At 44.0% G+C, this 27,818-nt stretch overlaps 1 protein-coding gene and 1 long non-coding RNA gene across 2 annotated transcripts in view; both read left to right on the forward strand.

Moving 5' to 3' along the window:
* The window catches only part of LOC141414871 (uncharacterized protein C2orf92-like), a 42,840-nt gene extending 30,018 nt beyond the window's left edge, over positions 1-12,822 (forward strand). The window contains exons 8-9 of the mRNA XM_074050290.1: positions 404-551; positions 7,360-12,822. Coding sequence (XP_073906391.1) covers positions 404-551; positions 7,360-7,432 — 221 coding nt within the window. The 3' untranslated portion in view covers positions 7,433-12,822. The remainder of the gene's footprint in view (positions 1-403; positions 552-7,359) is intronic.
* Positions 12,823-13,632: 810 nt separating this feature from the next.
* The window catches only part of LOC141414873 (uncharacterized), a 31,297-nt gene continuing 17,111 nt past the window's right edge, over positions 13,633-27,818 (forward strand). The window contains exon 1 of the long non-coding RNA XR_012439828.1: positions 13,633-27,694. This is a non-coding gene — a long non-coding RNA (uncharacterized lncRNA). The remainder of the gene's footprint in view (positions 27,695-27,818) is intronic.

Genomic DNA, 27,818 nt, shown 5'->3' on the forward strand with positions numbered 1-27,818 from the left:
TGAGCTATACCCTGGGCTCCCATCCCCAGTTACCCCAAATGTCTTTGCAGAAGGACTTTTCACTCTACAGGGCCTCTTTATCACTTGGGAAGACTCCTCTTTTTTTTTTCTCACCTGCTACAAACTGGTTTGTTGCACCCTCTTTTTGACTGCTTTCCTGCTTGCCAGCCCCTCCCCTCAGCAACTGCCTTATCGGTGGACATGTAATGAATCTATAACCTTAAAGAAAGCCAGGTCCTTCACTGACAGGACTTCTGTGACCAGTGACTAGTACCAGTTTTCTCATTCCTGCTCTGAGCAGACCCACGAGGTTGTCCTCACATGTGGTCCTTGTTGCCAGTCATCCAGCAGGGATGCCTATGGGTCACTGCTTTGTGTACTTTTTCTGTGTCTTCTCATTTAGATTTCCAAAGAAAGAGTCCGCTGTGCAGGGTGATGCTTCAGTTCCTGCAGAAGAACATCATCATCGCTGCCATCACGATGATGGCAATCATTGTGATCATGGTGCTAGTGCTGCTCTTCCCTGTGTACATGAGGAGGAAACAGGCATTGTGAGTGGCTCTTTGCATTCACCTCCCTTCCAAGACCTTCGAGGTGTTTGGACCAATGTTGTCTCAGACCTTTCTGCAGATCCCAGATTTAGGAAGAGGGCACAGGGTCCTGTTAAGTGTGATTGTGTTTCATCATCACCCAGTGTGCTCCTGATCTTCTGAGCAATGTTTCTCAGGCACTGTCTGGTGATTTTGTTGCACACCCTGCTTTGGGGATCCCTGGCCTGGGCTAAGATGAGAGCAGGGCTTAAATTCAGTTTGTTCTCACTAGTCAGCTGCCCTGGGTGTTAGCATACAGAAGGAAGCATGGCCCTGATTGGTAAACAACCACTTCCTAGAACATTCCATGCACTTCCCCGTGATGCTGTATGTGAAGGGCTAGTGTCTGGCACAGGAGGGGTCACTGCAAGAGTGGTCATGTTGTTCCACTCATTTACTATTCTGATTATCTTTCTGGACAACCAGCTCCAAGAATAGAGTGGGAACCTTGGGCGGCACTAGGAAGGAAGTAGTGTACAGATCATGCCTGTGCACAGTTGCCATTGTGAGCCTCATCCTGCATCTATGGAAACACACATTGCTGATCACAGAGTTCCAGCAGCTACCTCCAGACCCCTCAGGTTCTGCCCAGCCCTCTGTTGGATGCTCAGCTTCTGCGCAGAAAAAGGGATGAGATGAGTCATGAGGGGCGAAGTGTCCTTCTCCCACCTCCACCCCACACTCTGGCTCTGAAGCTACAGTATAAAAATTTCTCCATAGATATCATTGGTTTTTGTAAATGTCGGTGCCCTTGGGACTAGTCACCCATTCAGGTCAGACACCACTACCTCACATTTAGTTTCTCCATAGATTCAGGAATGGGGCCCCTGCGTCCAAGTGGGATTGGATTTGGTAGAAGCTGAGATAGAGGATTTAATAGGTCCTGAAAATAAGCCGGGCCTACTTTTCAACTCTGACCTGGGCTCATCCATTCGGGCCTCCATTCTCTTTCCATGCAATTCATGGTACCAAATAAGTGGTCAGGATGATGGCTGTACCCCAAGGAGTTGAATCAAAGCTGTGGATCTCCTGAGATAGTTATGAGAAAGGGAGAGAGGAAGGGAGGAATTTCCCAGAGGTACTGTGTTTAGTGGCAAAATCAATTTCATATGTGAAAGCATGGTTTTTGTTTTTTTATTTTAGATATCCCCCAGCAAACATGAAATACAATAACTTTACAATGAATGGGAAGACATGGTAGCAAAAGTCTGAGGAAAAGAATCTCAGAAAATTTGCAGAAGAACTGAAAATCTATGGCTATTTCTAAACCAGGTCCAGGGAGCAGCCAATCCAGAAGTCTAAACCGTGATGCCAGGATATTCTTAATCCAGACATCATGTAGAGATAATTGGATTTGTGGCTATAAGGTGTATTTTATAAAAATGTTTACCTTCTTTTCCCAATCTTGAATGAACTAAGAAAGAGAGCTTTACTGATTATGGTAACAGGGCACTAAGGAGTTGTTCAGGAAAGTCACATTAGCTCCAGACAAACCAAACAAGTGATGTATTTTTGGAGTTAATAAAGCACTGATTCATTTATTCAGTCATTCATTGGACAGACAATAATCAAAAACTTGACATGTAGACACATCAAAATAGAATGAGACATCCAAAGATGAGTCAGGAATGGACTCTGCCCCCTACAAGATCACAGTGGAGGAGTGAGAAGAGAATATGAATGTAGCACATACCGTTCTCAGTTTGTAATATGTGGAGCATTACACAAAGAAAGTGGTGAGTGTTGTGCGAGGTGATGGGGGGGGAGTTGCCCCTCTCCCTCATGAGCAATCAGGATGGTTTTAACAGGAGAAGGAAATGTGGTAATTGAGAATGTAATGAAGGGATGTTGTTTATGAAGGTGTGAGCAGTGTTAGGGGAAGCTAAGGAAGAAAGTTGAAGTTCCCTGCCACATGCAAGTATATGAAGCTGTTTCCGTTAGTGGAGGGGCAATATCAAAGACCAAGGGGCCTGGAGACTAGACCAAGGGGCTGGGGTCGAGCACTTGCAAAGCATGCATTTGGCTCTGGAATCAGTCCCTTCCCTGAAAAAGAAAGAAAGTTAAGAGAAGAAAAACTCAAGGAAATCAAGAGAGACCTTCTGACAGGATGGATCTATCTGGGAAGGGGTATAGGACATTGTAAAATAACCAACTCCCTGGTCATCCTCCCCTGGAATTACTTACATACAAGGGTCCTCTTTTTTTTTTCCCAGAGTGATCCAAGGGGCTTTTTTCTGTGTGGCATGGGGATGTTGAACTTAGGGCCTTAGGGTTTGTAGGTAGGTTCTCCACCATCTCAGGTACTCCACCATCCTTTTCTAAGAGTTGATTATTTCTGATATAAGGTCTCTCCTTATGGTGGGGTCAGCCAGGACCGTGATCCAGCCATGTATGCTTCCCTGAATAGGATGACAGGCACGTGTTACCATTCGTTGTCATAATTCACCTCATTTGTAGAGCTATTGGGTACTTCTTTCAGCAGCAAACATTTATTGGGCTCCTGCAACTTGCTAGGCATTTTGCTGGTCTGAGTGCTGAGGGCACCCAAGAAAGCTGTTGAAACAGTCTACACTCGGTGCTGAGGTCTTGAGTTTGGGATGACAGGTGTCACCTGGGGCTGTGCATACAGCAGGTACACCTCAAGTATTAAGTTCTCACCATGAGATAACTAGTGAGCCCCAAAGGTCCCCCTGAGGCAGTGACAGTGCCATGGTGGTTTGGAGGTTGCAGAGGGAACCAACACTTTCAGAAACCCCCAGGAGTGGGCACAGCATGAGGTCACCGTGGCCACTCAATACTCTTGTGGTTAAATCAGCTGGGGATAACGTTTTATTTGGGGGAGGGTGTTGGTCACTTTCAACCTTCAGAGATTTCTGAGTTGCACCCGGTAGCCTGCAGTACTGTAGAGTTGCCCCTGGAGGGAGCAAAGGAACACCATAGTGCCCTTGGACTTGGAGTTACTAGCACACTGCAGAAATTGGGGAATCAGGGAGCCTGTTGATGTAATGATGAGGATGGCAGTCAGCCCTGTGAAGTAGGAACTGTTGTCACCCCTGCTTCCCAAATGAGGAAACCAAGGCACTGAGAGGCCAAGTATCTTACTGTAAACTCCCCAACCATAAGTGGCTAACCAGAAAAAATCATGAAGATAAAAGGGCCTCTTTGTATGACAAGCCAGAGGAAGGCAGTGAGCTTCACTGAGTGGCAGGTCACCCAGGAGCACCTGTTGGAGATCGCTGAGCTCTGAAAAGCTGGAGCCTCCACAGGCTCAACAGCTGTCCCCTCACCTTTGGGGCCAAGTGTGGCGTGCTCAACTTCGGATGACATGGACACAGAGTCCCACCCTTGCTAGTCTGAGGATCCAGAAGCCTTGCTGGAGTAAGCCAGTAGAATCAGAGACTGGGAGAGGACCAGCGAGTCAGGCAGTTGAAGAGAGTTCAGGCAGGGTTGCTGCTTGGGCAGAGACCTGGAGGTGGGAGGGCAAGCCAGCAATTACTTCCAAAGTTCTTTGCATGTCTAGAGTATTTATCTGAACTACTTTCCCAACCCCATTTCCATCTGCTGACCCTTTTCTCTTAATATTTAAAAGACATATGGACTTCCCTCCACATTGGTGGAACTGACCAGCTTATCTGTAGACCAATCTCACTTCTGCAGCAGATCTTCGTGAGGTCTACACACACTGTGCTTCTTCCCACTTTCCAGTTTTGGGAAGTGGCCTCTGGAACAGGAAGGAGTCTTGGAGACTACTGCCAGTGGTTTCAGTGACTTGGAGTCCCCTGTACAGGGCCTGGACACCACAAAGTAGGGAAGCCCCTGCCCACCCAGAGACCCCAGCCCCATGTGTCCCAAATGATGCTGCACCTTGATGCCCCCATGCAGCCTGCTCAGCTCCCAGGTTCCTGGGAGTCCATTCACCCCCTCCAAGATATTTTGCACCCACTGTTTTCTCCTCCTCTGTCCATCAGACAGTCCTGCTGAGCACTTGGAATATGTGGTTTGCTTCTGTGCTCTTCACTTACCTTTTCTGGAGTTATTGGTTATTAATTGTAGCATCCACTGGCACGTTGAATTTGCTGCTATTGTAATTGTAGTTATGTGAGTGTCATGCTGTGATTTCTTCTCTTTTCAGTCTGCCGGGCATTCTTCTCTCACTATTCTAAGAAAAGAATACCCAGCGTGCATGAAGAGACCTTCTGCACCTGTAGTTGCTTATTGTATGTAGAGAAAGAGTGACTTTGGACAAAAACAGTCTCCTGAGGTCAACACAGAAGAAAGAGTCCTATCCTGGATCCCCCTTCTGGATGGGGAACTTAGGCAGCCAGATCACTGGAGAGACTCTGGGAGGAGGTCCTTGAGGAAAGTGACCTGGATGGGGCATGGAGGGACCCTCAGGAATTGGGAGGCTGAGTCCAATGTCTTAGGGAAGATAGTTTCTTGGTAGGGAGATCTCAACCATGGCCTAGGACATCCCTGAGGCCCACCATCAGGGGGCTGCTGAGGACTTTCTAGAATATCCATGGGGAAAGGAGGTGATGGGAGAGAGAGGCCCCCTGAGGTCTTATCCACCAAGGGCGTAGATGTGAGGTGTTGTTTCTGGGCCAGGATAGGGAGGTGCTGTCATGGGTAGGCAAGTATGAAGGGATTATGGTGGGGAGAATGAGGTGGAGATTGTGGTGAAGGAGTGGGTGGTCATTAGCCAGGAGTGCCCATCCCAGGTGGGACCAGTTTGGATTGTGAGCGCACTGTGGGACTTCCTATCTCCACTAGACTCTGACTCCTCCCAAAACCTTCCCTGACACCTGGGCTGCATTGGGATTCCTCTGGGTGCACAGCATCAGCCCCGGTGTCCCCAAAGACTCAGTTGCACCCCTCTCCCCCCTGATGTGATGGCATGTTTGGCCATATGTGTCATACCATGCCTGGCATACAGGAGGAGCTCTGAATCTTTCGGGTATCGTGGAGTGCATGCCAGCACAGAGCTGTTGGTGTTGACACTGGCAGCCATTTTATTGCAGGGATACAGTTGAGAGCTGGTCAGCTCTGGGCTCTGCTGCAGAGCACAGCTTGTTTAGGGACAGAGGAGTCACAGATGGTAACCTTCTTCAGGCATTGGATCTTTGATGTGGGGATACTGGAAGCCCCAATGATATTCATGGCTTAACCTGGGGAGGCAGGGTGGGAGCTATGAGACATCTAAGAGGAGGGGACGACCTAGAGACCTGAAGCACATGGGCATGAGAAGCAACCTGTGGAGAGATCCCCTGAATTGGTCCTCTCCTCTGGCGCCATGGGTGAGTGCACAAAGCTCAGGCCAGCCGGGCAGCCTCTCCCCATGACCCTCGCCAGGCTGTACGTCCAGATCCACCTAGAGATGTCTCCACCATTGCAGGGGAGGCCATTCCTCATTAGGTCCCCAGTGTGAGTGGCTTTTGCCCACCACAACGCTCCATCAGGCACCTGCCATTAGCCTTGCTGATAGAAGCAGGAAAAACACAAAGTCCACACTGTCAGCATGCTTTGCCTTCTAGCAGGGTACAGAGACAGTATGTCAACATGTTGACACATTTGCATCATGTTTAGGTAATGAAGACCAGTGAGCTGGGGCAGGGAGGAAAGACAAGGAGAGGCTGTCAGGTAATGGGTGTTGGAGGAGGAATCATTAGGCAGAGACCTGACTAAAATGTGGGTACTAAGAGTAAACTGTCCAGGAAGAGGGAAGAGGAAATGCAAAAGTCCTGAGGGACCTAGCAAGTGACCTATGGAGATCTACTCGGCTGGAAGGGAGTGAGGTGTCTGCGCATCATGCATGGCCTTGGGAACCTCCAGATTGAGGAGGGGCTCTAGAGGTCTTTGGGCACAGCAAGATGTGACAGGACAAAGGGAGAACCAAGCCCTGTGCTTGGTGCTCACAGTCCCTTTAACCCTCCAGTGTAGGTCACCTTCACTAGCTCATTTTCAGAGTGCTCACATGAGCTTAGCTCATTGCCCAGGACCACACTGCCACTCTGTGGTAGATCTGTGACAAGGATTGGAATCTGATTCCCTGTGAAGAATCCTGTCACCCTGCATGGCATGTTCAGCAAATCTAACTGATGTCAGTGTGAGTTATCCTGTGACCTAACTGGACTTTGCGGAACGGTGAATACCTGTGCTACGTCTTGGACACTGAGAAGCCAGTGGCCCTGGGAATGAAGAGTCAGGAAACATGACATCAGGAGTATGTAAAGTGAGGATCAGGGGTGCAGACAGGGAGCCTGAAACAGGAGTGGAGTCCAGGTGTAGAGGATGTGTGGGCTGTGAGGGGCCAGCAGCACTTTGGTATGTTTCTGTCTCTGGCTGAGGATGGCACATGGAGCCCTTAGGTCTCCTGCCAGGACCAGTCCAATCAGTGCTTCCCTGTTTGTCAAGGGTGCCTCAGCCTCCCTGTGGGATCTCCATAGGCACTGATATGGACTTTTGATGCTCAGAGTATGTTCCATGGAACAGCAGATCTTAACAGTTATGTCAACTACACAGAGCCAGAAAGTTCCTTCCATATAGGCCATCTCAGGGCCTTTAATGTGCTGTCCCCAGACTTTGAAAGTACATTTGGCCTCTTGGCCCTTTCTCCCTAGGAAGTTCATTGGGGATATCAGGTCCCATATCCTGTATGACTTAATGCAGCTGTTGCTCAAAGAGGATTCTTGAATGGTGGAAATTTAGGCAGTTCTATTTAGGCAGTTCTGTCCTGCTGAGTTTCAAAGGCTTCCTCCTCCCTTCTGGCTAGGTTAGGGTCCTATGGCTTCCAGTGGGCTATCCGGTGTCCTGTCAACTCTGGCAAGTGGACCTCAAAACTGTGAGCTAAAGAAGAGACATTAGGGAAGTAACCAGGGGACAAGGTAAGGTCCTGGGGTGAACACGTTAACAGTGGACCAGGAGTCAGAGCCCCTGAGCTCAAGCACTGCCTGAACCCTCCAATGCTCTTTGGGTCAGCTCAGGCAGGAGCTGAAGTGTGTGAGTGTGTGAGTGTGTGTGTGTGTGTGTGTGTGTGTGTGTGTGTGTGTGTATGTGTGTGTGTGTGTGTGTGAGAGAGAGAGAGAGAGAGAGAGAGAGAAAGAGAGTATGTCTCAGGGTGGATGTGTCTCCTGAGTGGGACATGAGTCTGTAGGTCATGGCCCAGCCCAACACATTTGGCTCCTTGGTGCACCGGGATACTGCTGATGGGCACAGCTCTTCTGAGAGCAACAGATGCATGTCTGCTTGGCCCGTAGAGGAAGAAGAGCATGAAGAACTGCTCCAGTGTCTTGGCCCTGGCTGTTCCTTGCCTCCTTTTCAGCTCTTACCCTGCCTTTGTTAGCATCTCTAGTTGTGTGATCCCTGGGGAGCTGGGTCCCTGTGTTTCTCCAATGCGGATGATCTAGAAAGTGCAGGGAGGGAGATGGATGTTTAAGGTGGCAGGGCAGTGGTTACTGTTACTATTTCACTATGGTTGTCATTCACCATGGGGCAGTAAATCTTTGATGTGCAGGCAAGCCCTTGCTTCTGGCGTTAGCCTTGGTTCTGAGATGCCGATTTCAGCTGTGGTCCTGGACTGGCTCCCAAAGGCCAGTCTCCCCCACCTCCTGTTCTCCCTAACCTGTTTTTTGCTACCCAGGCTGCCCCTGTGGCCAGTGTGGGGCCAGGCTTCTTAAACTGTGCTTCCTGCCATAGCTTCTTTCCCCAGAGACCAAGCCTTGCTATCCATGCCTCCCACAGCTCCCAGATAAATCCCCACCTTGCTGCCTTGTTGTTGGTGTAGTTCCACGAGTCTTCCAGGCAGGGCTGACTAGAGTTGGGAAGATGGAGCAAAGGGAGAAGAGGGAATGCATGCTAAGTGGAGGGCACTGTGTGGATAAAAGTGTGGAAGTGAATTTGAAGGAAGGCAAATAACACAGCCCAATAATAGCAGAGGGCAGAGCTGTTTAGATTCAATGAGGGAGGCATAGGGACAACAGGCTCTCTAGCAAGGGAGGTCTTAAGGAAGAATTGCCTAGGAGCGGCTTGCTGATCTTAGAGCTTGCTTGGCTCAAGTAGAAACTGACTGAGGTTCAGCCAACAATGTGAGTTCTATCTGGATCTCAGGGTGTATTATAGAAACACTTGGTGGAGATCATAGTGGTGGTGGATGATGCTGGCAGCACAAACCAATGCCAGGCCTGAGATCTGGCAGGTAAGAGGAGAAGGGCGATGGGCGGTGGGTGGGCAGGAGAGAGCAGGAGGAAGCAAATCAGAACTTTGCTTAGAAACAGATGTATGAGGTCCAAGCAGGAAGGAAGGGTCATCACTGGGGAACCCAGCATTGAGTTGGGCACCACTACCTGCTGACTGTGGTTTCAGTGCTGGGGAGCAGTTGACAGATGGTGGCACAGGCCTGGAAGCTGGAGGAGGGGCTGTGTGAGGGTCAGGGAAGAGGAGACAGGAGTCTAGAGGACCCTTAGTCACTGCTCCTGTGTTAGTTATTTTTTTCATGCAAAACATCATATTTCCAGGTCTTTCCACCTTATTAAAAAAAGGAGATTTAATTTACATACAAACCAAAACTTTGTATACCATCCTAGTGAAATATTCTGCTTTGATAAATGCATAGTGGATTACATGACCTCCATCAATGCAGACTGTCGTCCCCAATTCCCCCATCCCCCACAGACCTGTCCTCCATCCTGCAGGTCTGATGGAACCTTGGTTCACAGCCCAAGGCTCGGGCTGGCTGTGCTCACTCAGCATGTGCCCTTTGAGAGGCCTCCAGGCTACTTTGTGCACTCACATTTCAGTCCATTTTACTACTTAGTAGGACTCCTTGCAAGCAGGTGGTACCACAGTGTACCTGTCCATCTGGTGAGAAATGTTTGCATTACTTGAATTTTTGACAATTACGAATAGACCTGTGTAGTTTTTCCTTTGAGTGTGAATTTCCATTTCTCTAAGGTCAATACCTAGTAGTCTTCACAAGTCATTTGAAACATCTTTAAGGAATAGGCTCTTTAAAACAAAATAAACATTAAAAACAGACTTCTATTTTTTTCTTTTTTTGAGACAGGCATCCCAGGCTGACTTCAAATTCTTGATTCTACTGTCTCAGTCTCCTGAGTGCTGGTATTTCAGAGGCAAGTCACCCACTCCCAGCTAAAAAGCACTATTTTTAAACACTCTTCTCCAAAGAATCCCTGATTTGCATCCCTGTTAGATGCATCCCTGTTGTGATCATGGGAGTACTTGCCTGTGACTGTGGAACATCCAGGACCCATTCAAGTCTAGCCCTCCCAACACCAGCAACAAAGCATCCAGCTGTCCTGACACAGACCTCTCCTGACTCCTGTTCAAGATCTTTCTCTACATCAATAATATATATTCACGAACTTGGGGGTTTTTGTCGTGGGGGGGCGTCGGAATTCTGTGGATGAAACCCAGTGTCTTCTGTATGCTAAGCAAGTGCTCTACCACTGAACTACATCCCTAGCCTAACAATGTATCTTAAAACATAAACACACATAAAACTGTTACATATTATCACTGGAAGAAAATGGGAGAGTCTGGCAGGAACCTAAATCCTATTTACTCTAGGGTCAATGGTTCACTAATTCAGTGAATTGCTAATTCAGTGTTTTCAGAGATTTTCCAGAACTATTGTGAATAACAAGAATTGCCTGCATCTATCTACTTAACCGTCTGTCCCTCTCTATCCTTCCAATTGTTGGAATTAAACAATTCCAAAGAATTGTGGTGCCGAAAATAGACACACAAGAGACAGAAAATCTTTACAAGACAATTTTCTCTTGATCAAGAGGGTGCAAGCATGTGCTCACTCCTGCTAAGCAAACACACAAGCACACAATGGCTGACAGTGGCTCCTCCTTATATCCCTGATGCAGTTGTACCTGCCCTTCACCTGGGCTTTGTCCAGGTCAAAGGTTCACAATCTCCCTCTATTGGCTAAAAGGCTTGGGGGATGGGTTAGGGCATATAGTTTGGCAGGCAATGGAGTCATACAGGAATCTAGAAGAAGCAGCAAGGACCCTTTAAACATGCAAGTCATCTAAGATGGTGACCTGAGGAATTTTTAAGTAATCTAAGAGGGTAACAAATACTTTGATAGAAAAGATCATTTTTCTTACACATTTAACCAAAGTTATACTTTGGATGTCTTTCGAAATAAATTGCAGTATCAGGATGGTCACAGCCTAAACATTCTGCACGCAGATCAATAAGGAGGGCTCAATATTAATGGTGCTTTATGGGAAGGGGGAAATGTAACAAAAAGAACCAATCTTAACTGCATAGTCTGAACATTGTTTGTTGCTGGTGTTGGTGGCTTTTGTTTGCTTGTTTTTTGCAGTACTAGGGTTTGAACTCGGCTTCCCCCTTGCAAGGCAGGCATTCTATCATTTCAGCCATGCTTCCAGCCTACTTTCTGAGTTTTGATTCATGTATGCAGTTGTGTAACCTGATCCCTATCAAGATGAGGGAGATTAATTTCAACTCAGGAAGTTTGATGTAGACAATTAGGAGTTACGTGATTAAAAGATTCTCTCTCTCTCTCTCTCTCTCTCTCTCTCTCTCTCTCTCTCTCTCCATCCATGCATCTCTCCTAATTTCTCCTCCTCCCCCAATCACACCTTATCTTAAATGCTAATACATTTAACAGATCCTCGATTGATGCATAAGCAGATTAGCTTATGCTTATACAAGCTTGTCAAGGAAAATAGAGGGACAGGGCAAAGGGGAATTGTTAGGCTTGAGGGAAAGCCAGTGGAAGGGATGAGCTAGCTGATGGAGCAAATTTCCTTTCATAAGCAAAGCTTGTTAGGCTTCAGTGCTCTTAAATATGCTGTTCCTGTACCTGATCCCCTCACCCCCAAACGTCACACTGGGCTTTTTGCAAAGCTGTCCCCTCATCTTTCTGATCTTGGCTCAAATGCGACCTTGTCAGAGAAGGTGACCATACTAGCTATAGGAACCTCTCCTCTCTCCTGATACCACTCTATTTCCTTCATAATCTGTAAGGATCAGGTGGTTCTCTTTGTTTATTGCACCTCCTCCTTAAAATGTTATCTCCAGGAGGGCAGGAAGGGGCCATGTCTGCCTTATGCATCTATAGCCTCAGCACCTAGCTCGAAACACAATAAGAATTCAACACCAGTCTGGGAAATTTCCTCTATGTGGGGCTTGTGGTGAAGTTTGGGGCTTATTCACTGGGATCCCGAGGTTGGGTGGGCAGACCTGAGTGTGTAGGTGAGCCTTGACTGTGTACCTACGCACATATGTGCAAATGGACTTTTATATGGTAATATCTTAACCTATGAGTAGCAAAGCCTCCAGTGTTTGTATACAACTACCGGCTAAGGGTCTTGAGCAGGTAGCTGCATTTCTGCCTGCCTTTTTCCTTTCCTTTGTTCACAAATATTAACTGAATGCCTACCGGCTAGCAGACACTTGATATCATGGCATGAACCAAATAGAAACAAGTGCCTGTCCTGGTGACGCAGGTAGACAAAAGAACAAAAAGAACACTCAACAACATCTAGGTTGTCCACTGTGGTTAGGGCTTGTGTGTGGGTGTGGGGAATGATCAGAGGAGGCTTTCCCAAGAAGGTGACTTTAGCATTGAAAACAAAAGGGAGCTGTGGAAGTATTGGGCATAGCTCAGTGGAAGAGCCCTTGCCCGGTATGTCAGAGGCCCTGGGTTCCAACCCCAGCATGAAATCACAAAACAAAACAGCCTTGAAGGCAGATGGCAGCTTTAAGGTGGAAGGTACTCCAGGCCACAGGATGACAAGTGCAAAGATCAGGAGGCAGGAGCTTATCTGACGTGTTGGAGAAAGAAATGTTGAGAGGTCAGCAGCCTGGAGCTGAGCTAGTGAGGGGAAAATGGGAGGAGATCAGTGTAGGGAGATGACTCTGGTTTTTATCCTGGGCTAGGTAGAAGCTTTGGAGGGCACTGAGGCAGCTCTCTCTACCTGTCCTTCTGAGTACTGCTAACCAGTTTTCCCAGCAGTTTTTGTTGAAGAGGCTGCTATTTCTCCATCGTATATTTTTAGCTCCTTTGTCGAAGACAAGTTGGTTATAGTTGTGTGGCTTCATATCTGGGTCCTCTATTCTGTTCCACTGGTCTTCATGTCTGTTTTTGTGCCAGTACCATGCTGTTTTTATTGTTATTGCTTTGTAATATAGTTTGAAGTCAGGTATTGTGATACCTCCTGCATTGTTCTTTCGACTGAGTATTGCCTTGGCTATTCGTGGCCTCTTGTGTTTCCATATAAATTTGACAGTAGATTTTTCAATCTCTTTAATGAATGTCATTGGAATTTTGATGGGAATTGCATTAAACATGTAGATTACTTTTGAGAGTATAGACATTTTTACCATGTTGATTCTACCAATCCACGAGCATGGGAGATCTCTCCACTTTCTATAGTCTTCCTCAATCTCTTTCTTCAGAAGTGTATAGTTTTCCTTGTAGAGGTCTTTCACATCTTTTGTTAGGTTTACACCTAGGTATTTGACTTTTTTTGAGGCTATTGTAAATGGAATTGTTTTCATACATTCTTTTTCAGTTTGCTCATTGTTAGCGTATAGAAATGCTAATGATTTTTCTATGTTGATTTTATATCCTGCTACCTTGCTATAGCTATTGATGATGTCTAGAAGCTTCTGAGTAGAGTTTTTTGGGTCTTTAAGGTATAGGATCATATCATCTGCAAATAGGGATATTTTGACAGGTTCTTTACCTATTTGTATTCCTTTTATTCCTTCTTCTTGCCTAATTGCTCTGGCTAGGAATTCCAGTACTATGTTGAATAGGAGTGGAGATAGTGGGCATCCTTGTCTGGTTCCTGATTTTAGAGGGAATGGTTTCAGTTTTTCTCCGTTTAGTAGAATGCTGGCTGTAGGTTTGTCATGTATAGCTTTTATAATGTTGAGGTACTTTCCTTCTATTCCTAGTTTTCTTAGAGCTTTTATCATGAAATGATGTTGGATCTTATCAAAGGCTTTTTCTGCATCTATTGAGATGATCAAGTGGTTTTTGTCTTTGCTTCTGTTAATGTGGTTTATTACATTTATTGATTTTCATATGTTGAACCACCCCTGCATCTCTGGGATGAAGCCTACTTGGTTGTGGTGAATAATCTTTTTGATGTGTTGTTGAATTCAGTTTGCCATTATTTTGTTGAGGATTTTTGTGTCAATGTTCATGAAGGAGATTGGCCTATAGTTCTCCTTTTTAGAGATTCTGTCTTCTGTTTGTTCTATTCTACTGTATTGGCCTTCCGTTTTGTTTTGCAGTTCTGTTTCGTTCTTTTTTCTGAGGTTTTCCATATCCTGGGTGGTTTCCTCTTTAATGTTGTCTACTTTTGTCCTGAGTTCATTTATCCATTTATTCATCGTGTTCTCTCTTTCACTTTGGTGTTTATACAGTGCTTCTATGGTTTCCTTTATTTCTTCTTTTGCTTTTTCAAATTCTCTGTTTTTGTTGTCTGGGAATTTCTTGAGTGTCTCCTGTACATTTTGGTTGACCCTATCCAGTATCATCTCTATAAAATTCTCATTGAGTACCTGTAGTGACAACACAGTTTATTATTTCTCACAATTCTGGAAGCCAGCTGAGCAGTTCTATTTGAGTCAGCTGGACAGGAACTGAATAGGGTGAGGTGGTCACACTCATGCATGTAGCTACTGGCTCAGTGTCACCTGTGTGATGGGGTGAGCTGGCCACCGTGCACTAATTATTTAACAGGGTAGCATGGGCTCACTCACACAATACTAAGAACAGATAGGGAGGAGGGCAAGTTACAGTGCACAATAACTTTCCAGGCCTCTGCTTCTGCAATGTTACTGATGTCTGTTGACACAAGCAAGTTGCATGGCCAAAACCAAAGACACTATAGGGAAAGGGCCTACCCCAGGGAGAAGAATCAAGGCAGTTGTTTTACTAACATCTAACCTAGAATGGGAATAAGGTGTCATCATGAAGGCGCGGGCATCTCAAACCTGGGTGTCTGGGGTCTGACTGTGAACAAACATGGAGGCCTCTTCCTTCTGGTACATGTTGATGGCTGTTCCAGTTGCTCCTCCACATAGTCTAGATGCTGCATCACCTGTGCCAGGTGCCATGCTTGCTAAGACACTTCCAACACCGAGCACATCTCCCATGTGCTCATGTCCACTTGCTCACGAGCTCATCTCTTCCCACAGTCACCCTCTTGAGGCCTCACCCATTCCATATGAAACCCAGCTGCTCCTGAGGCTGAGATCTAAAGGGAACAAGCAGACGTGGAGAATGCAGTTAGAGATAGCAAGAGATGGCATGGCTGGCAATGTCCACATGTATGATGGAGTGTGGCATGGAGAAACCCTCCTGATGAGGACAGCCTGACTGACCCCATCCCTGGAGTCTAAAACCACTCCTGTGGTCCATCCCTGGTTGTGTACCTGTCACCAGGTCAGAAATACTTCACCTCAACCACTGAGGCATGGGGCCCTCCTCAGCCCTGGAAGGGACCCTAGGATATTTGTGATATCTACCCTGAAACAGAACATGAGGGACTTCGTAAAGGGAAAGCCACTGAGGGGATAGAGAGGCTACCTCTCCAGGGAAATCAAAAGGACAGCCACAGTGAGGATGGAGACTCAGGGGCCCCTCACGGGCTGAGCATGGCCTGCATGGAGGTAAGCAGGGCTGGTACAGTGAAGGTGTGAAAGAACACCTCCTCACCCTTCCAGTTTCTTACTGGGGTTGAGCACGGCCTCCTTCAGAGGAGCAGGATGCTAGGAGAAATGGCAGAGTCACTGTCATGGGCAAAGTCAACATGCTCAGCCCTAAAAGGTTCTTCCCAAACCTAAAGCCCTGCTTTGAGCACAGGTAGCTGCATCCTGTGTTCCTTCCTGAGGGCTCTATCCCATTACCTGCTGCAGTTTCTTTACCTAAGATTCAGCTTTCTGGGACGTACAGCCTGACTTCTGATGGCTGTGTGGGTACACACAGAGACAAGTGGAAAGGCAGCAGGCCCTAGCCAAATGCAGACAGGGAACAGGGAAGCCTGACCAGGAAGGAAGCAGAGGAGAGAGGGATCAGCCAGGAAAACTGGGAACTGGTGGGAGGGCTGGCTGCCACACCTCCTAGAAGAAGGTCTACATCTGGTCTTTGGAGTAGACATACTGCCAGATGCGCTGCGCGCATTCCAGTCCCATGCTGTTTTCTTTGCTATGGCTCTGTAGTATAGTTTGAAACCAGGTATGGTGATACCTCCAGTGTTGATCTTTTTGCTCAGTATTGCCTTAGCTATTCACAGTCTCTTGTGTTTCCAAATGAACTTTAGGGTAGATTTTTTAATCTCTATGATGAATGTCATTGGGATTTTGATGGGAATTGCATTGGACATGTAGATTGCTTTTGGCAGTATAGCCATTTTACTATGTTGATTCTGCTAATCCATGAGCATGGGAGATCTTTCCACCTTCTGTAGTCTTTTTAGATCTGTTTTTCAATAGTTTTTAGTTCTCCTTATATAGGTCATTTACATCCATTATTAAGTTTATTCCTAAGTATTTAATGGTATTTAATGTTTTTTGATGTGATTGTAAATGAAATTATTTTCCTTTATTCTTTCTCAATGTGCTCATTGTCGGTGTATAGAAACACTGATGATTTTTATAAGTTGACTCTATATCGTGATACTTTGTTGAAGCTGTTTGTGGTGTCTAGGAGTTTTTGGGTGGAGTTTTTTGGGTCTTTAAGGTATAAGATCATGTCATATGCAAGTAGGGATAGTTTGACTACTTCTTTACCTTTTTGTATTCCTTTTATTCCTTCTTTTTGCCTTATTGCTCAGCTAGGGATTCCAGGACTATGTTGAATAGGAGTGGGGAGAGTGGGCACCCTTGTCTCATGCCTGACTTTTGGGCAAATGGTTTCAGTTCTCCTCCATTGAGTTGTCATAGATAACCTTCATAATGTAGAGGTACATTCCTTCTATTTCTAGTTTCCATAGCATTTTTATCATGAAATGGTGTTGAATTGTACTGAAGCCTTTTTCTGCATCTATTGAGATGATCAAGTGGTTTTTGTCTTTGCTTCTACTAATGTGCTGTATTACATTTATAGATTTGGGTATATTGAACCATCCCTGCATCCTTGGGATGAAGCTGATGTGGTTGTGGGGAATGATCTTTCTGATATGTTGTTGGATTCAGTTTGCCATTATTTTGTTGAGGATTTTTACATCAGTGTTCATTAAGAAGATTAGCTTGTGGTCTTCTTTTTGGATGTGTCCTTGTCTGGTTTTAGGATACGTCTGATACTGGCTTCATAGAATGAGTTAGGCATTGTTCCTTCCCTTTCTATATCATGGAAAAGTTAAGGAGTGTTGGTGTTAGTTCTTCATTAAAAGTCTGGTAGAGTTCAGTGGAGAATCCATGAGGTCCTGAACTTTTCTTTCTGTGAGACTCTTCATGGCTGTTTCAATTTCATTACACGTTATAGATCTGTTTAGGTGGTTAATATCCTCTTGGTTCAGTTTTGGATGGTCATCGGTATCTTGAAATTTGTCCATTTCTTCAAGATTTTCCAATTTATTTGAGCATAGGTTCTCCAATTAGTCCCTGATGGTTCCCTGGATTTGCTTGGTGTTTGTTGTTATCTCCCCTTTTTCATTTCTGATTATACTAATTTGGGGACCCAACCTTTAACACATGGGTCTTTGGGGAATATTCCATATACAAACTATAGCAAGAAAAAATCTTATGTATATATGTACTTCTGTCAATTATTTATTGTTGCATTGCAAGGGATTAAACCCAGAATTTAGTGCAGTCTAGGCAAGTGCTCTACCACTGAACTATATCCCCAGCAACTTAGTGTGATATCTTGATCCATAAGGGATTTTTTTGGTTACTCTTCACTACTAGTAGCATGCATAAGCTGCTTTGTGACTTAGGGTCTCCAGTTTCTGTTCCTTTCAGCTCTTTACAATCATCTATCCTCACCCTCAGATTCCTACCATTTCTCACTTTCTCTCTGCCATCCCTACTGTCTGTGTAGCTTCTTCCTGTCATGTATACCATGGCTGCTGTCACCACTGCCACTGCTGACTTTGCTACTGCCAGGGCAGTGGTCTGCCACTGCTTTCAGTTCTGCCATTGCCTTTTACTTTTACTTCTGCTGTCACTTCTGCTTCTGCCACTGCCTGCTACTCTGCCTGGACAAGGGCTGCCTTGGCCACTAGCACAGCTCTGTTGCTGCTCCTGCTGCTGCTAGCCCTGCTGTCATGGCCACTGTTGCTCCCCTGCTGCTGCTGCCTCCACAGCTGCTAGCCTCTTCTGCTTTCTTCATATTACCAGCTCAGCCACTCTCACTAATAATAAAAATCAAAAATAGGCAAGAAAAGACCACTATCCAGAAGACTTTATTGGACTTAAAACACCAGGACAGCACAGGAGGGTATCTCCTGGCTGACTCTCAAATTGAGCTGAGTAAAAGTCTTAGTCAGAAAGGTTGTGCGGCACCAATCCTGACAATCCTTTCATGCAAATAGAACTGTGTGGACACCAATCATGGCAGAGTTCCTCACATCACCAGGCATGGCAGCTCTCTTAGGCAAATAAAGGACTGTGTTTGCACTAATCACAGGCCTTCTGTTGGGTCAACAGGGAAGGTCTCCCCTTTCTGGCCTGGATGGAAATGGCTGTAGAGTCATCTAGAGTTTACAGAGCCTTGTGATGGCAGAATTCTGGTGCAAGGTGTGTGCTGGGCCAGTGCCTTCAGGCAGCAGAGTTGTGCTTTGGCAGCAAGCTGTGATTGTCATGTACCTTCCTCTGCTTGTCCATAGAATGTCCAAAGCAACTGGCACTTGTATGATGGGAGTCTGGCTGCCTGGCTGGTAGTCCTTTTTTAAGACACCAGGGCCCCAGGGAATGGTCTCACAGCTTTAATTAGGGAGTGTACTTGCCAGAGCTCTCAATAACTCAGCACATTTAAAGGAATAGAAACATTAACGGGATGCTCACAGCACAAGCTCACTGTTAACATCACCACAGCTCTAACAGCATTTACTTCTGTTCTAACCATGCTCCAATACATCCTCAAAACCTCGGGGAAAGATGGACTCCAACTTTCTGTTTCAGAGGGACCTGCAGGTAGAGGAAGGCATCAGAGAGCCCAAAAAGTAAGGAGAAAGGCTCCTTTAAGGGCACTAGCTTCCATTCTGTCCCTGCCCCACATGTGAGCCTCCATACCCCTCCCCTCTCTGTTCTCAGTGTGACCTCACAGACCTGTGAAGTCTCCAGCATCCTGGAGTTGGAGGCAGTTGCTCCTGGAGGCACTTCAGGATATTGACTGCTCCCTGTTGGTGTTGAGGCTATGGCAATGATGAGTGGAGCTCTGTTCCTCTCTCTTGCTTTTTTTCTGAACTGTTGTCTGGGTGTTGAGCCCCGCCCTTTCTCAAGGATTGAAGGTACCATCATAAGTACATAGCCTTGGTAGCTGGACTTCCATGAGTCTCAAGGGAGACTCGTGGGAGTGTAAATCTGGTGAGCTGGTGGTTCCCCTCCCACAGGCACTGGTATGGTGAGCACAGGTGTTATCCTGCCTTACCTTCTCTGCCTCCCTGAATTTGCCACTAGGTTATATTGCTTGGGAGAAGGTAGTAACTTAAAAAGTTTCCCTAATGTTAGTGTTAGCGGGGTATGATGGCTCACGCCTGCCATCCCAGCTACTTGAGAAACATATACGGAAGGATCGTGGTCCAGGCTGGCCTGGGTATAAACCTGAAACTGTATCTCTAATACAGCCAAAGCATGCTGGGCACCAGTGCTTCACGGGCTCTAGGTTAGTCCAGGCAAAAGTTAGTGAGATTGATCGATGGTAGCAGTGGCATGTGCCTATCATCCCAAGCAATGCCAGGATGAGATCAGGAAGATTATGGTGGAGGGGGGAGAAGGAGGAGCTGGGGATTCGTGAGACTCCATGTTAATGAAAAAAAGCTGGATGTGGTGATGCATGCCTGTCATCCTTGCTGCTATGGGGAGTGTAAAATAGCAGGATTGCAGTCCTGGCTGGCCTGGGCAAAAAGCCAGACCCAATCTCCAAAGTAATCAGAGAAAAAAGGACCGTAGATATGGCTCAAACAGTAAGTACCTGCTTAGCAAACGGAAGGCCTGGGTTCACAATCGTACTGCCACCAAAAAAATAATAATAATAAATAAAGCAAAAAGTGCTGGGGTTGTGACTTAAGTGGTAGAGTGTCTACCTTGGAAACTGAGTTCAAACCACATTACCACCAAAAAACCAAGTTTTTCCTAACATTGAAGCTTTCTCAAAATCCAGAGCTCCAGGAGAGGTTAGCATGCCTATACATGTGATCAAAAGTTTCAAACATATGTAAAGGTAGAAAGATTACTTTAAAGAACTGCTGGGTGCTAATCACCCCAATCTTATCTATCCCCCCCAAAATAACACACATATACTCAAACACTGTTTTCAATTACAGCTATATGGAGATATAATTCACATACAATAAAACTCACCCTGTTATGAAGATCAGTTGAGTTCATAAATTTGAGAACATCCTGGGCAGCACAGCAAGACCCCATCTCAAAAAAATTTTGCTTGTATGTTTTTGAGAAAGGGCTGAACAATGCAGCCCAGGTTGGCCTCAAATTTGTACCCTTCTGCCTCATCCTCCTGAGTGTTGGGATTACAGGAGAACATCAGTACATCCAGTAAAAATTCACCATTTTAAAATGATATAATTGTGGTATTTAGTATATTCACAGAGTTGGGAATCAACACTAGTTTAGGGACATTTTCATCACTCAAAAAAAGTAACCTCATATTCACTAGTAATTACTTTTATTCATTTATTCACATGTGCATACATTGTTTGGGTCATTTCTCCCCCCTGCCCCGCACCCCAATCCCTTCCCCCCTCCCCCCTTTCTTCCAGGCAGAACCTTTTCTGCCCTTATCTCTAATCTTGTTGAAGAGAAGACATAAGCATAATAAGAAAGACAAAGCATTTTTGCTAGTTGAGATAAGGATAGCTATACAGAGAGATTCCTAACATTGCTTCCATGTACAAATGTGTTACAACCCAAGTTGATTCATCTCTAACTGATCTTTATAATGGTTCCTGATTGCCTTCTCATGTTGACCTCTGTTGCTTTAAGGTTTCTGTATTAGTTCCTCTGGAGTGGGGGCATCAAACGCTTTCATGTTTTGGGTTTTCTACCTATCCCCATACCTCCCATATGTACTCTCCCCTTAGCATGTGACCCAAGTCCAACCACATTGCTGTATTTGTCCTACATCTAAAGTCTGCATATGATGGAAAACATATGATTTTTGGTCTTCTGAGCCTGGCTAACCTCGCTCAGAATGATGTTCTCCAGTTTCATCCATTTACTTGCAAATGATAAGATTTCACAGTTCTTCATGGCTAAGTAAAATTCCATTGTGTATAAATACCACATTTTCTTAATCCATTCCTCAGCAGTGAGGCATCTTGGTTGTTTCCATAACTTGGCTATTGTGAATAGCACTGCAATAAACATGGGTATGCAGATGCCGTTGGTGTAACTTGTGTCGCATTCCTTTGGGTATATCCCTAGGAGTGGGATTACTGGGTCATATGGCAGATTTATGTTTAGATTTTTAAGAAGCCTTCAAATTTTTTTCCAGAAGTGGTTGCACTAGCTTGCTTTCCCACCAGCAGTGTACGAGGGTTCCTTTTTCCCCACATCCTTGCCAACACCTGTTGGTGGTGGTGTTTTTGATGATGGCTTTTGACATAGAATCTTATTGTGGTTTTGATTTGCATTTCCTTTATGGCTAGAGATGGTGAGCATTTTTCCATGTGTTTTTTGGCCATTTGAATTTCTTCTTTTGAGAAAGTTCTGTTTAGTTCAGTTGCCCTTTTCTTTATTGGTTCATTGATTTTGGGAAAGTTAGTTTCTTAAGTTTCCTTTATATTCTGGTTATCAATCCTTTGTCTGATGTATAGCTGGCAAATATTTTCTCCCTTATCTGTGGGTGGTCTCTTTTTTTAGAGACCATTTCTTTTGTTGTGAAGCTTTCTAATTTTATGAAGTCCCATTTGTCCATTCTTTCTCTTAGTTGCTGGGCTGCTGGGATTCTATTAAGGAAGTCCTTGCCTATACCTATTACTTCCAGAGTGTTTCCTGCTCCTTCCTGTAGTAACTTCAGAGTTTCAGGTCTGATATTTAAGTCCTTGATCCATTTTGAGTTGATACTAATACAGGGTGATAGACATGGATCTAGTTTCAGTTTCTTGCAGATGGATAACCACTTTTCCCAACAACATTTGTTGAAGAGGCTGTCTTTTCTCCGTCGTATATTTTTTGGCAACTTTGTCAAAAATAAGGTGAGTGTAGTTGTGTGGTTTCACATCTGGGTCCTCCATTCTGTTCCATTGGCCTTCATGTCTGTTTTTGTGCCAGTACCATGCTGCTTTTATTGCTATTGCCTTGTAATATAGTTTGAAGTCGAGTATTGTGATACCTCCAGCTTTGCTCTTTTTGCTGAGTATTGCTTTGGCTATTTGCAGTCTCTTGTGTTTCCAAATGAACTTCAGGATAGATTTTTCAATCTCTGTGATGAAAGTCATTGGGATTTTGATGGGAATTGCATTAAAAATGTAGATTGCTTTTGGTAGTACAGCCATTTTTACTATGTTGATTCTACCAATCCATGAGCACGGGAGATCTTTCCATCTTCTGTAGTCTTCCTCAATCTTTTTCTTCAGGGGTTTGTAGTTCTCCTTGTAGAGGTCGTTCACATCTTTTGTTAAGTTTACTCCTAGGTATTTGATTTTTTTTGAGGCTATTGTGAATGGAATTGTTTCTATATATTCCTTCTCAGTTTGTTTGTTGTTGGTGTATAGAAAAGCTAATGATTTTTGTAAGTTGATTTTGTATCCTGCCACCTTACTGTAGCTGTTTATGGTGTCTAAGAGTTTTGGATAGAGTTTTTTTGAGTATTTAAGGTATAGGATCATATTGTCTGCAAATAGGGATATTTTGACAGTTTCTTTACCTATTTGTGTTCCTTTTATTTCTTCTTCTTGCCTAATTGATCTGGCTAAGAATTCTAGTACTAGATTGAATAGGAGTGGGGATAGTGGGCACCCTTGTCTCATTCCTGATTTTAGGGGAAATGGTTTTAGTTTTTCACTGTTAATTATGATGTTGGCTATAGGTTTGTCATATATAGCCTTAGCAATATTGAAGTACATTCCTTCCATTCCTAGTTTTCTTGGATCTTGAAAAGGCTTTTTCTGCCTCTATTGAGATGATCAAGTGGTTTTTGTCTTTGCTTCTATTAATGTGGTGTATTACATTTATAGATTTGTGTATGTTGAACCACCCCTGCATCCCTGGGATGAAGCAAACTTGGTCATGTTAGGTGATCTTTCTGATGTGTTTTGGATTCAATTTGCTACTATTTTATTGAGGACTTTTGCATCAATGTTCATTAAGGAAATAAAGCCTATAGTTCTCCTTTTTGGAGGTGTCTTTGTCTGGTTTGGGGATGAGAGTAATATTGGCTTCATAAAATGAGTTAGGCAGTTCCTTCCCTTTCTATTTAGTGGAACAGTTTAAGGGGAGCTGGTATTAGTTCTTCTTTAAACATCTGATAGAATTCAGCAGAAAATCCATCAGGTCCTAGACTTTTCTTTTTTGGGAGACTCTTTATTGCTGCTTCAATTTCATTTTGTGTTATAGATCGATTCAGGTGATTAATATCCTTGATTCAGTTTTGTAAATATCTAGAAATCTGTCCATTTGTGGAGAATTTTCAAATTTATTAGAATATAGGCTCTCAAAGTAGTCTCTGATGATTTCCTTCATGTTTGTTGTTATCTCCCTTTTTGCATTACATATTTTACTTTTTTGGGTTTTTTTCTCTCCTCATTTTAGTCAGGTTGCTAGAGGTTTGTCAATCTTATTTATGTTTTAAAAGAACCAGCTTTTTGTTTCATTGATTCTTTGTATGCTTTTTTGTTTGTTTGTTTCTATTTCATGGATTTCAGCCCTTATTTTTATTATTTCTCTCCTTCTGCTTGTTTTGAGATTTGCTTGTTCTTGTTTTTCTAGGAGTTTGAGATGTACCATTAGGTCATTGATTTGAGATCTTTCTGACCTTTTAATATATGCACTCGTAGGTTCCAGTAGCTCTTGTTTTCATTTTCATTAACTTCCAGGAAACTTTTAATTTCCTTTTTTATTTCATCAATGACCCATTGATCATTGAGCAATGTGTTGTTCAGCTTCCAATTGTTTGCATGGTTTTTACCATGCTGTTTTTTGTTGTTGATTTCTAGTTTTAATGCATTGTGATCAGATAGAATACATGGGATTATTTTTATTTTCTTATATTTGCTGAGGCTTGCTTTGTGCCCTAAGATACAATCATTTTGGAGAAGGTTCCATGAGCTGCTGAGAAGAATGTATATTGTGCAGCAGTTGGATGAAATATTCTGTAGATATCAGCTAGGTCCATTTGATCTATGGTTTGATTTAGTTCTAGAATTTCTTTATTGATTTTTTTGTTTGGATGACCTATCTATTGGTGATAGGGGGGTATTAAAGTCTCCTACCATCATTACGTTGGAGTATATACGTGCTTTTAATTCCTTTAGAGTATGTTTAATGAAATTAGGTGCACTGACATTTGCTGCATATAGGTTGGTAATTGTTATTCCTTTTGGTGTATTTCCCCTTTTATTAGTATGGATTGTCCTTCTTTATCTCGTTTGATCTATGTAAGTTTGAAGTCTACTTTATCCAAGATAAGTAAGAATATTGCTATTCCTGCCTGTTTTGGGGGACCATTGATTTGGTAAATCTTCTTCCAGCCTTTCACTCTCAGCCAATGCTTGTTTCTGTCAATGAGATGGGTCTCCTGTAAGGAACAAATTGTTGGATCTTCCTTTTTAATCCAGTTTGTCAATCAGTGTCTTTTGATGGGGCAGTTATGTTAACATTCAGTGTTAGTATTGATAGGTATGTGGTGATTCCTGTCAGTTAGTTGTTTTGTTGTTTAAGGGTTTGATTGTGTGCAGCTGAATCAGTGTTACTCTCTACTTTCTTGGTACTGCCTGCCCTTTTATGGTTTTGTTTTCTTTTACTTTCTATGTGTAGAATTCCTTGAAGAATCTTTTGTAGTGGTGGCTTGGTGGTCATACTGTTTTAGTTTCTGCTTATCATGGAAGACTTTAATTGCTCCATCTATTTTGAATGATAGTTTTGCTTGGTAGAGTATGCTAGGATTGAAGTTATTTTCATTCAGTGCCCAGAAGACCTCACTCCATGCTCTTCTTGCTTTTAAGGTTTCCATTGAGAAATCTGCTGTGATTTTGATGGGTTTACCTTTAATTGTTATATGTTTTTTCTCTCTTACAGCCTTCAATATTCTTTCTCTATTCTCTGTGCTTGTTGTTTTAATAATAATATGTCGTGGGGTAGTTCTATTTTTGTCAAGTCTGTTCGGTATCCTGGAGGCTTCCTATACCTGAATGGGTATAGTTTTCTCTAGATTTGGGAAATTTTCTGTTATTATTTTGTTGAATATATTATGAATTCCTTTTGTTTGCACCTCTTCTCCTTCTTCAACACCCATAATTCTCAGGTTTGGTCTTTTGATGGAGTCAGTGAGTTCTTGCATATTCTTTTCACAGGTCTTGAGTTGTCTGACTAATAGTTCTTCAGTTTTTCCTTTAATTACCATTTCATCTTCAAGTTCTGAGATTCTTGTTCTAGTCTGCTGTAATGGCTTTCCTTTTGTTTTGTATTTCTCTTTTGTTCTTTTTCTGAGGTTTTCCATATCATGGGTCACTTCCTCTTTAATATTGTCAATTTTTGTCCTTAATTCACTTATCTCTCTGTTTATGGTGTTCTCTGTTTCATTTTGGTGTTTATTTAGGGTTCCTATAATTTCACTTATTTGTTTTTGTGTTTTCTCATATTCTTTTTTTGTTGTTGTCTTGGAATTTCTTGAGTGCCTCGTGTACATTTTGGTTGACCATGTCTAGTAACATCTCTATGAAGTTCTCATTGATTGCTTGCAGGATTTCTTCTTTCAAGTTGTTCTTGTGGACTTCGTTGGGTTTCTTGGTATAGTTTATCTTTGTTTTGTTGGAGTCTGGATCTGGGTATCCATTTTCTTCATTTCCCTCTGAATCCTGTAGTACTCTATTTTTGGGGGGAGAATGGTTTCTCTCCCTTTTTCATCTTCCCATCATTCCACTTTGTACTGTTTCTGTCCCTGATCTATGTGTAATTTAGTATTAGCTAACTTACAATAGTAGAACTAACAAAACCAAGAAAGAAGGAGAAAGAAGGAAAATAAAGAAAAAAATGGAGAACCAAAGAAATCAACAGGGAGAGATGGTGGACAATCAGACAGTGAACAGGACAAACAAACACTTAAAGAAAAGAGAAAAAAAGAAAAAAGAAAAAAACAATCCCCATTTCAGGAACAGTGGAATTTCAGTCTTAGTAGTTCTGGTGTTACTCTTTTTGCATTCAGTCCTGTTTGTCTTTGTCTCCTATGCAGCTTTGTAGCCAGCGGCTGGTGGTGCTGGAGCCCTCCTGTGGCAGGTGGTGGCAGATGTGCCAGCAGGACTGCAAGTTGGCGGTATCCTGGCGGGCCGGCTGCCTGACTGGCCAATGGGTGGCAGCCTGAGTGCCAGCAGTCCAGCGGGCAGGCAGCTGCCCTGCAGGCCTGTGGGGCAGAGGCCTGGCACGGCAGCGGCCTGGCAGTCCTGCAGGGTGGAGGCCTGGCCAGCCAGCATCCTAGTGGGCCAGCGGGCTGTGGCCCAGAGGGCTCATGGTGCAGGCCTGCCAGTGGAGGCTTGGCTGCCTGTCTATTCCTTCAGTGTATTGTGACATGGAGAAGCCTTCCACAGGCTAGGGTTTCAGGGTGCCGAAGTTTTGGCTCTCCCTTGTGCTTTACTTCAGCCACGCATGTCTCCAGTGTCTCAACAAGGTCCCCAATTCCTGGAGCTCACGCAGTCTATGTCTGTGTCCCAGTTGCCATTTTGGATCCTCTAGTAATTACTTTTTACTGTCCCTTCCCCCCAGCCTTTGGAAACCCCCAGGCTACTGTCCATTCAGCAGAATGCTCATTCTAGATGTTCATGTGAGGGGAATCATATAATATATGTCATTTAGTGATTAATGCCTTTCCCTTAACATGTTTTCCAGACTCATCCATGTAGTATGGTCACTACATTCCTTTTTCTGGCTGAGTCATATTCCATTGCATAGATAATGCTACATTTTGTTTATCTGCTTACTAGTTGAACATTTTGGTATTAATGAATTATGCTGTTATAGCTTCTTCAAAGTAAACATTAGGTTTCTTCCATTTTGGGAGGTCTACCTATTTACTAAACTGATTGGCTGACCACATTCCAGGAAGTTCTCTCAAACTATAAGGAAAGTCAGAGTTGTAGGCACAAACCCTGTAATAAAGGAAATCCGGCATTGTTTGCCAACAATTACACACCCCGAAGTCACAAAACAAAACTGTCACCTGCCATGGATTTCAGTAGATGTGTATGAAAACAATGAAAGAAGGCCATAAGTGTTACACAGCTCAGGGGCTGCATCCTCTGAAGGGGTGTGCTGTCAGAGGATAGCAAGAAAAGGGGAGAAAGTGACTTCTTTTGTCAGGACACTTAAAAAATCCAAATGTTTTCTGTCATCTGTTCCTTCTTGGGTTTACTGGTGATTTACAACAAACAAGCTGGGTGTAGTGACTCAGAACTATAATACCAGCACTCGAGGTTGACACAGGAGTACAGAGAGTTCTCCTGTGGGCTACACAAAGAAACCTCAAAAGACAAAACAAACACACAAACAAACAAAAATCATAGGATTCAGAATGACCACAGTTTTGGGCCTCCACCGGGGTCTTAGGACATATCCCCATGGACATGAGTAACGACCATACATCTGGATCCAGTGAAAGATTTAATCGCAGCTATGGCTTATTTTCTCCACAGGTTCAAATTATGAATTGTCATCAAATGCAGATAATGTAGATAAAGAGCTCATTAAAATATTTGGTAAGTCTCCTTCTCCTGTGACACTTTTGGACTGTATTTGGAGTTGTGTGCTTGTCCTTGGTTGTGTTCAGGTCACCTGTCCCAGCTGCTTTGAGAGGAAGGAAAGCACTTTTTCTTTTTTCTT

The sequence above is a fragment of the Castor canadensis genome, chromosome 12 (assembly GCF_047511655.1).
Source record: "Castor canadensis chromosome 12, mCasCan1.hap1v2, whole genome shotgun sequence".
Classification (NCBI taxonomy): Eukaryota; Metazoa; Chordata; class Mammalia; order Rodentia; family Castoridae; genus Castor; species Castor canadensis.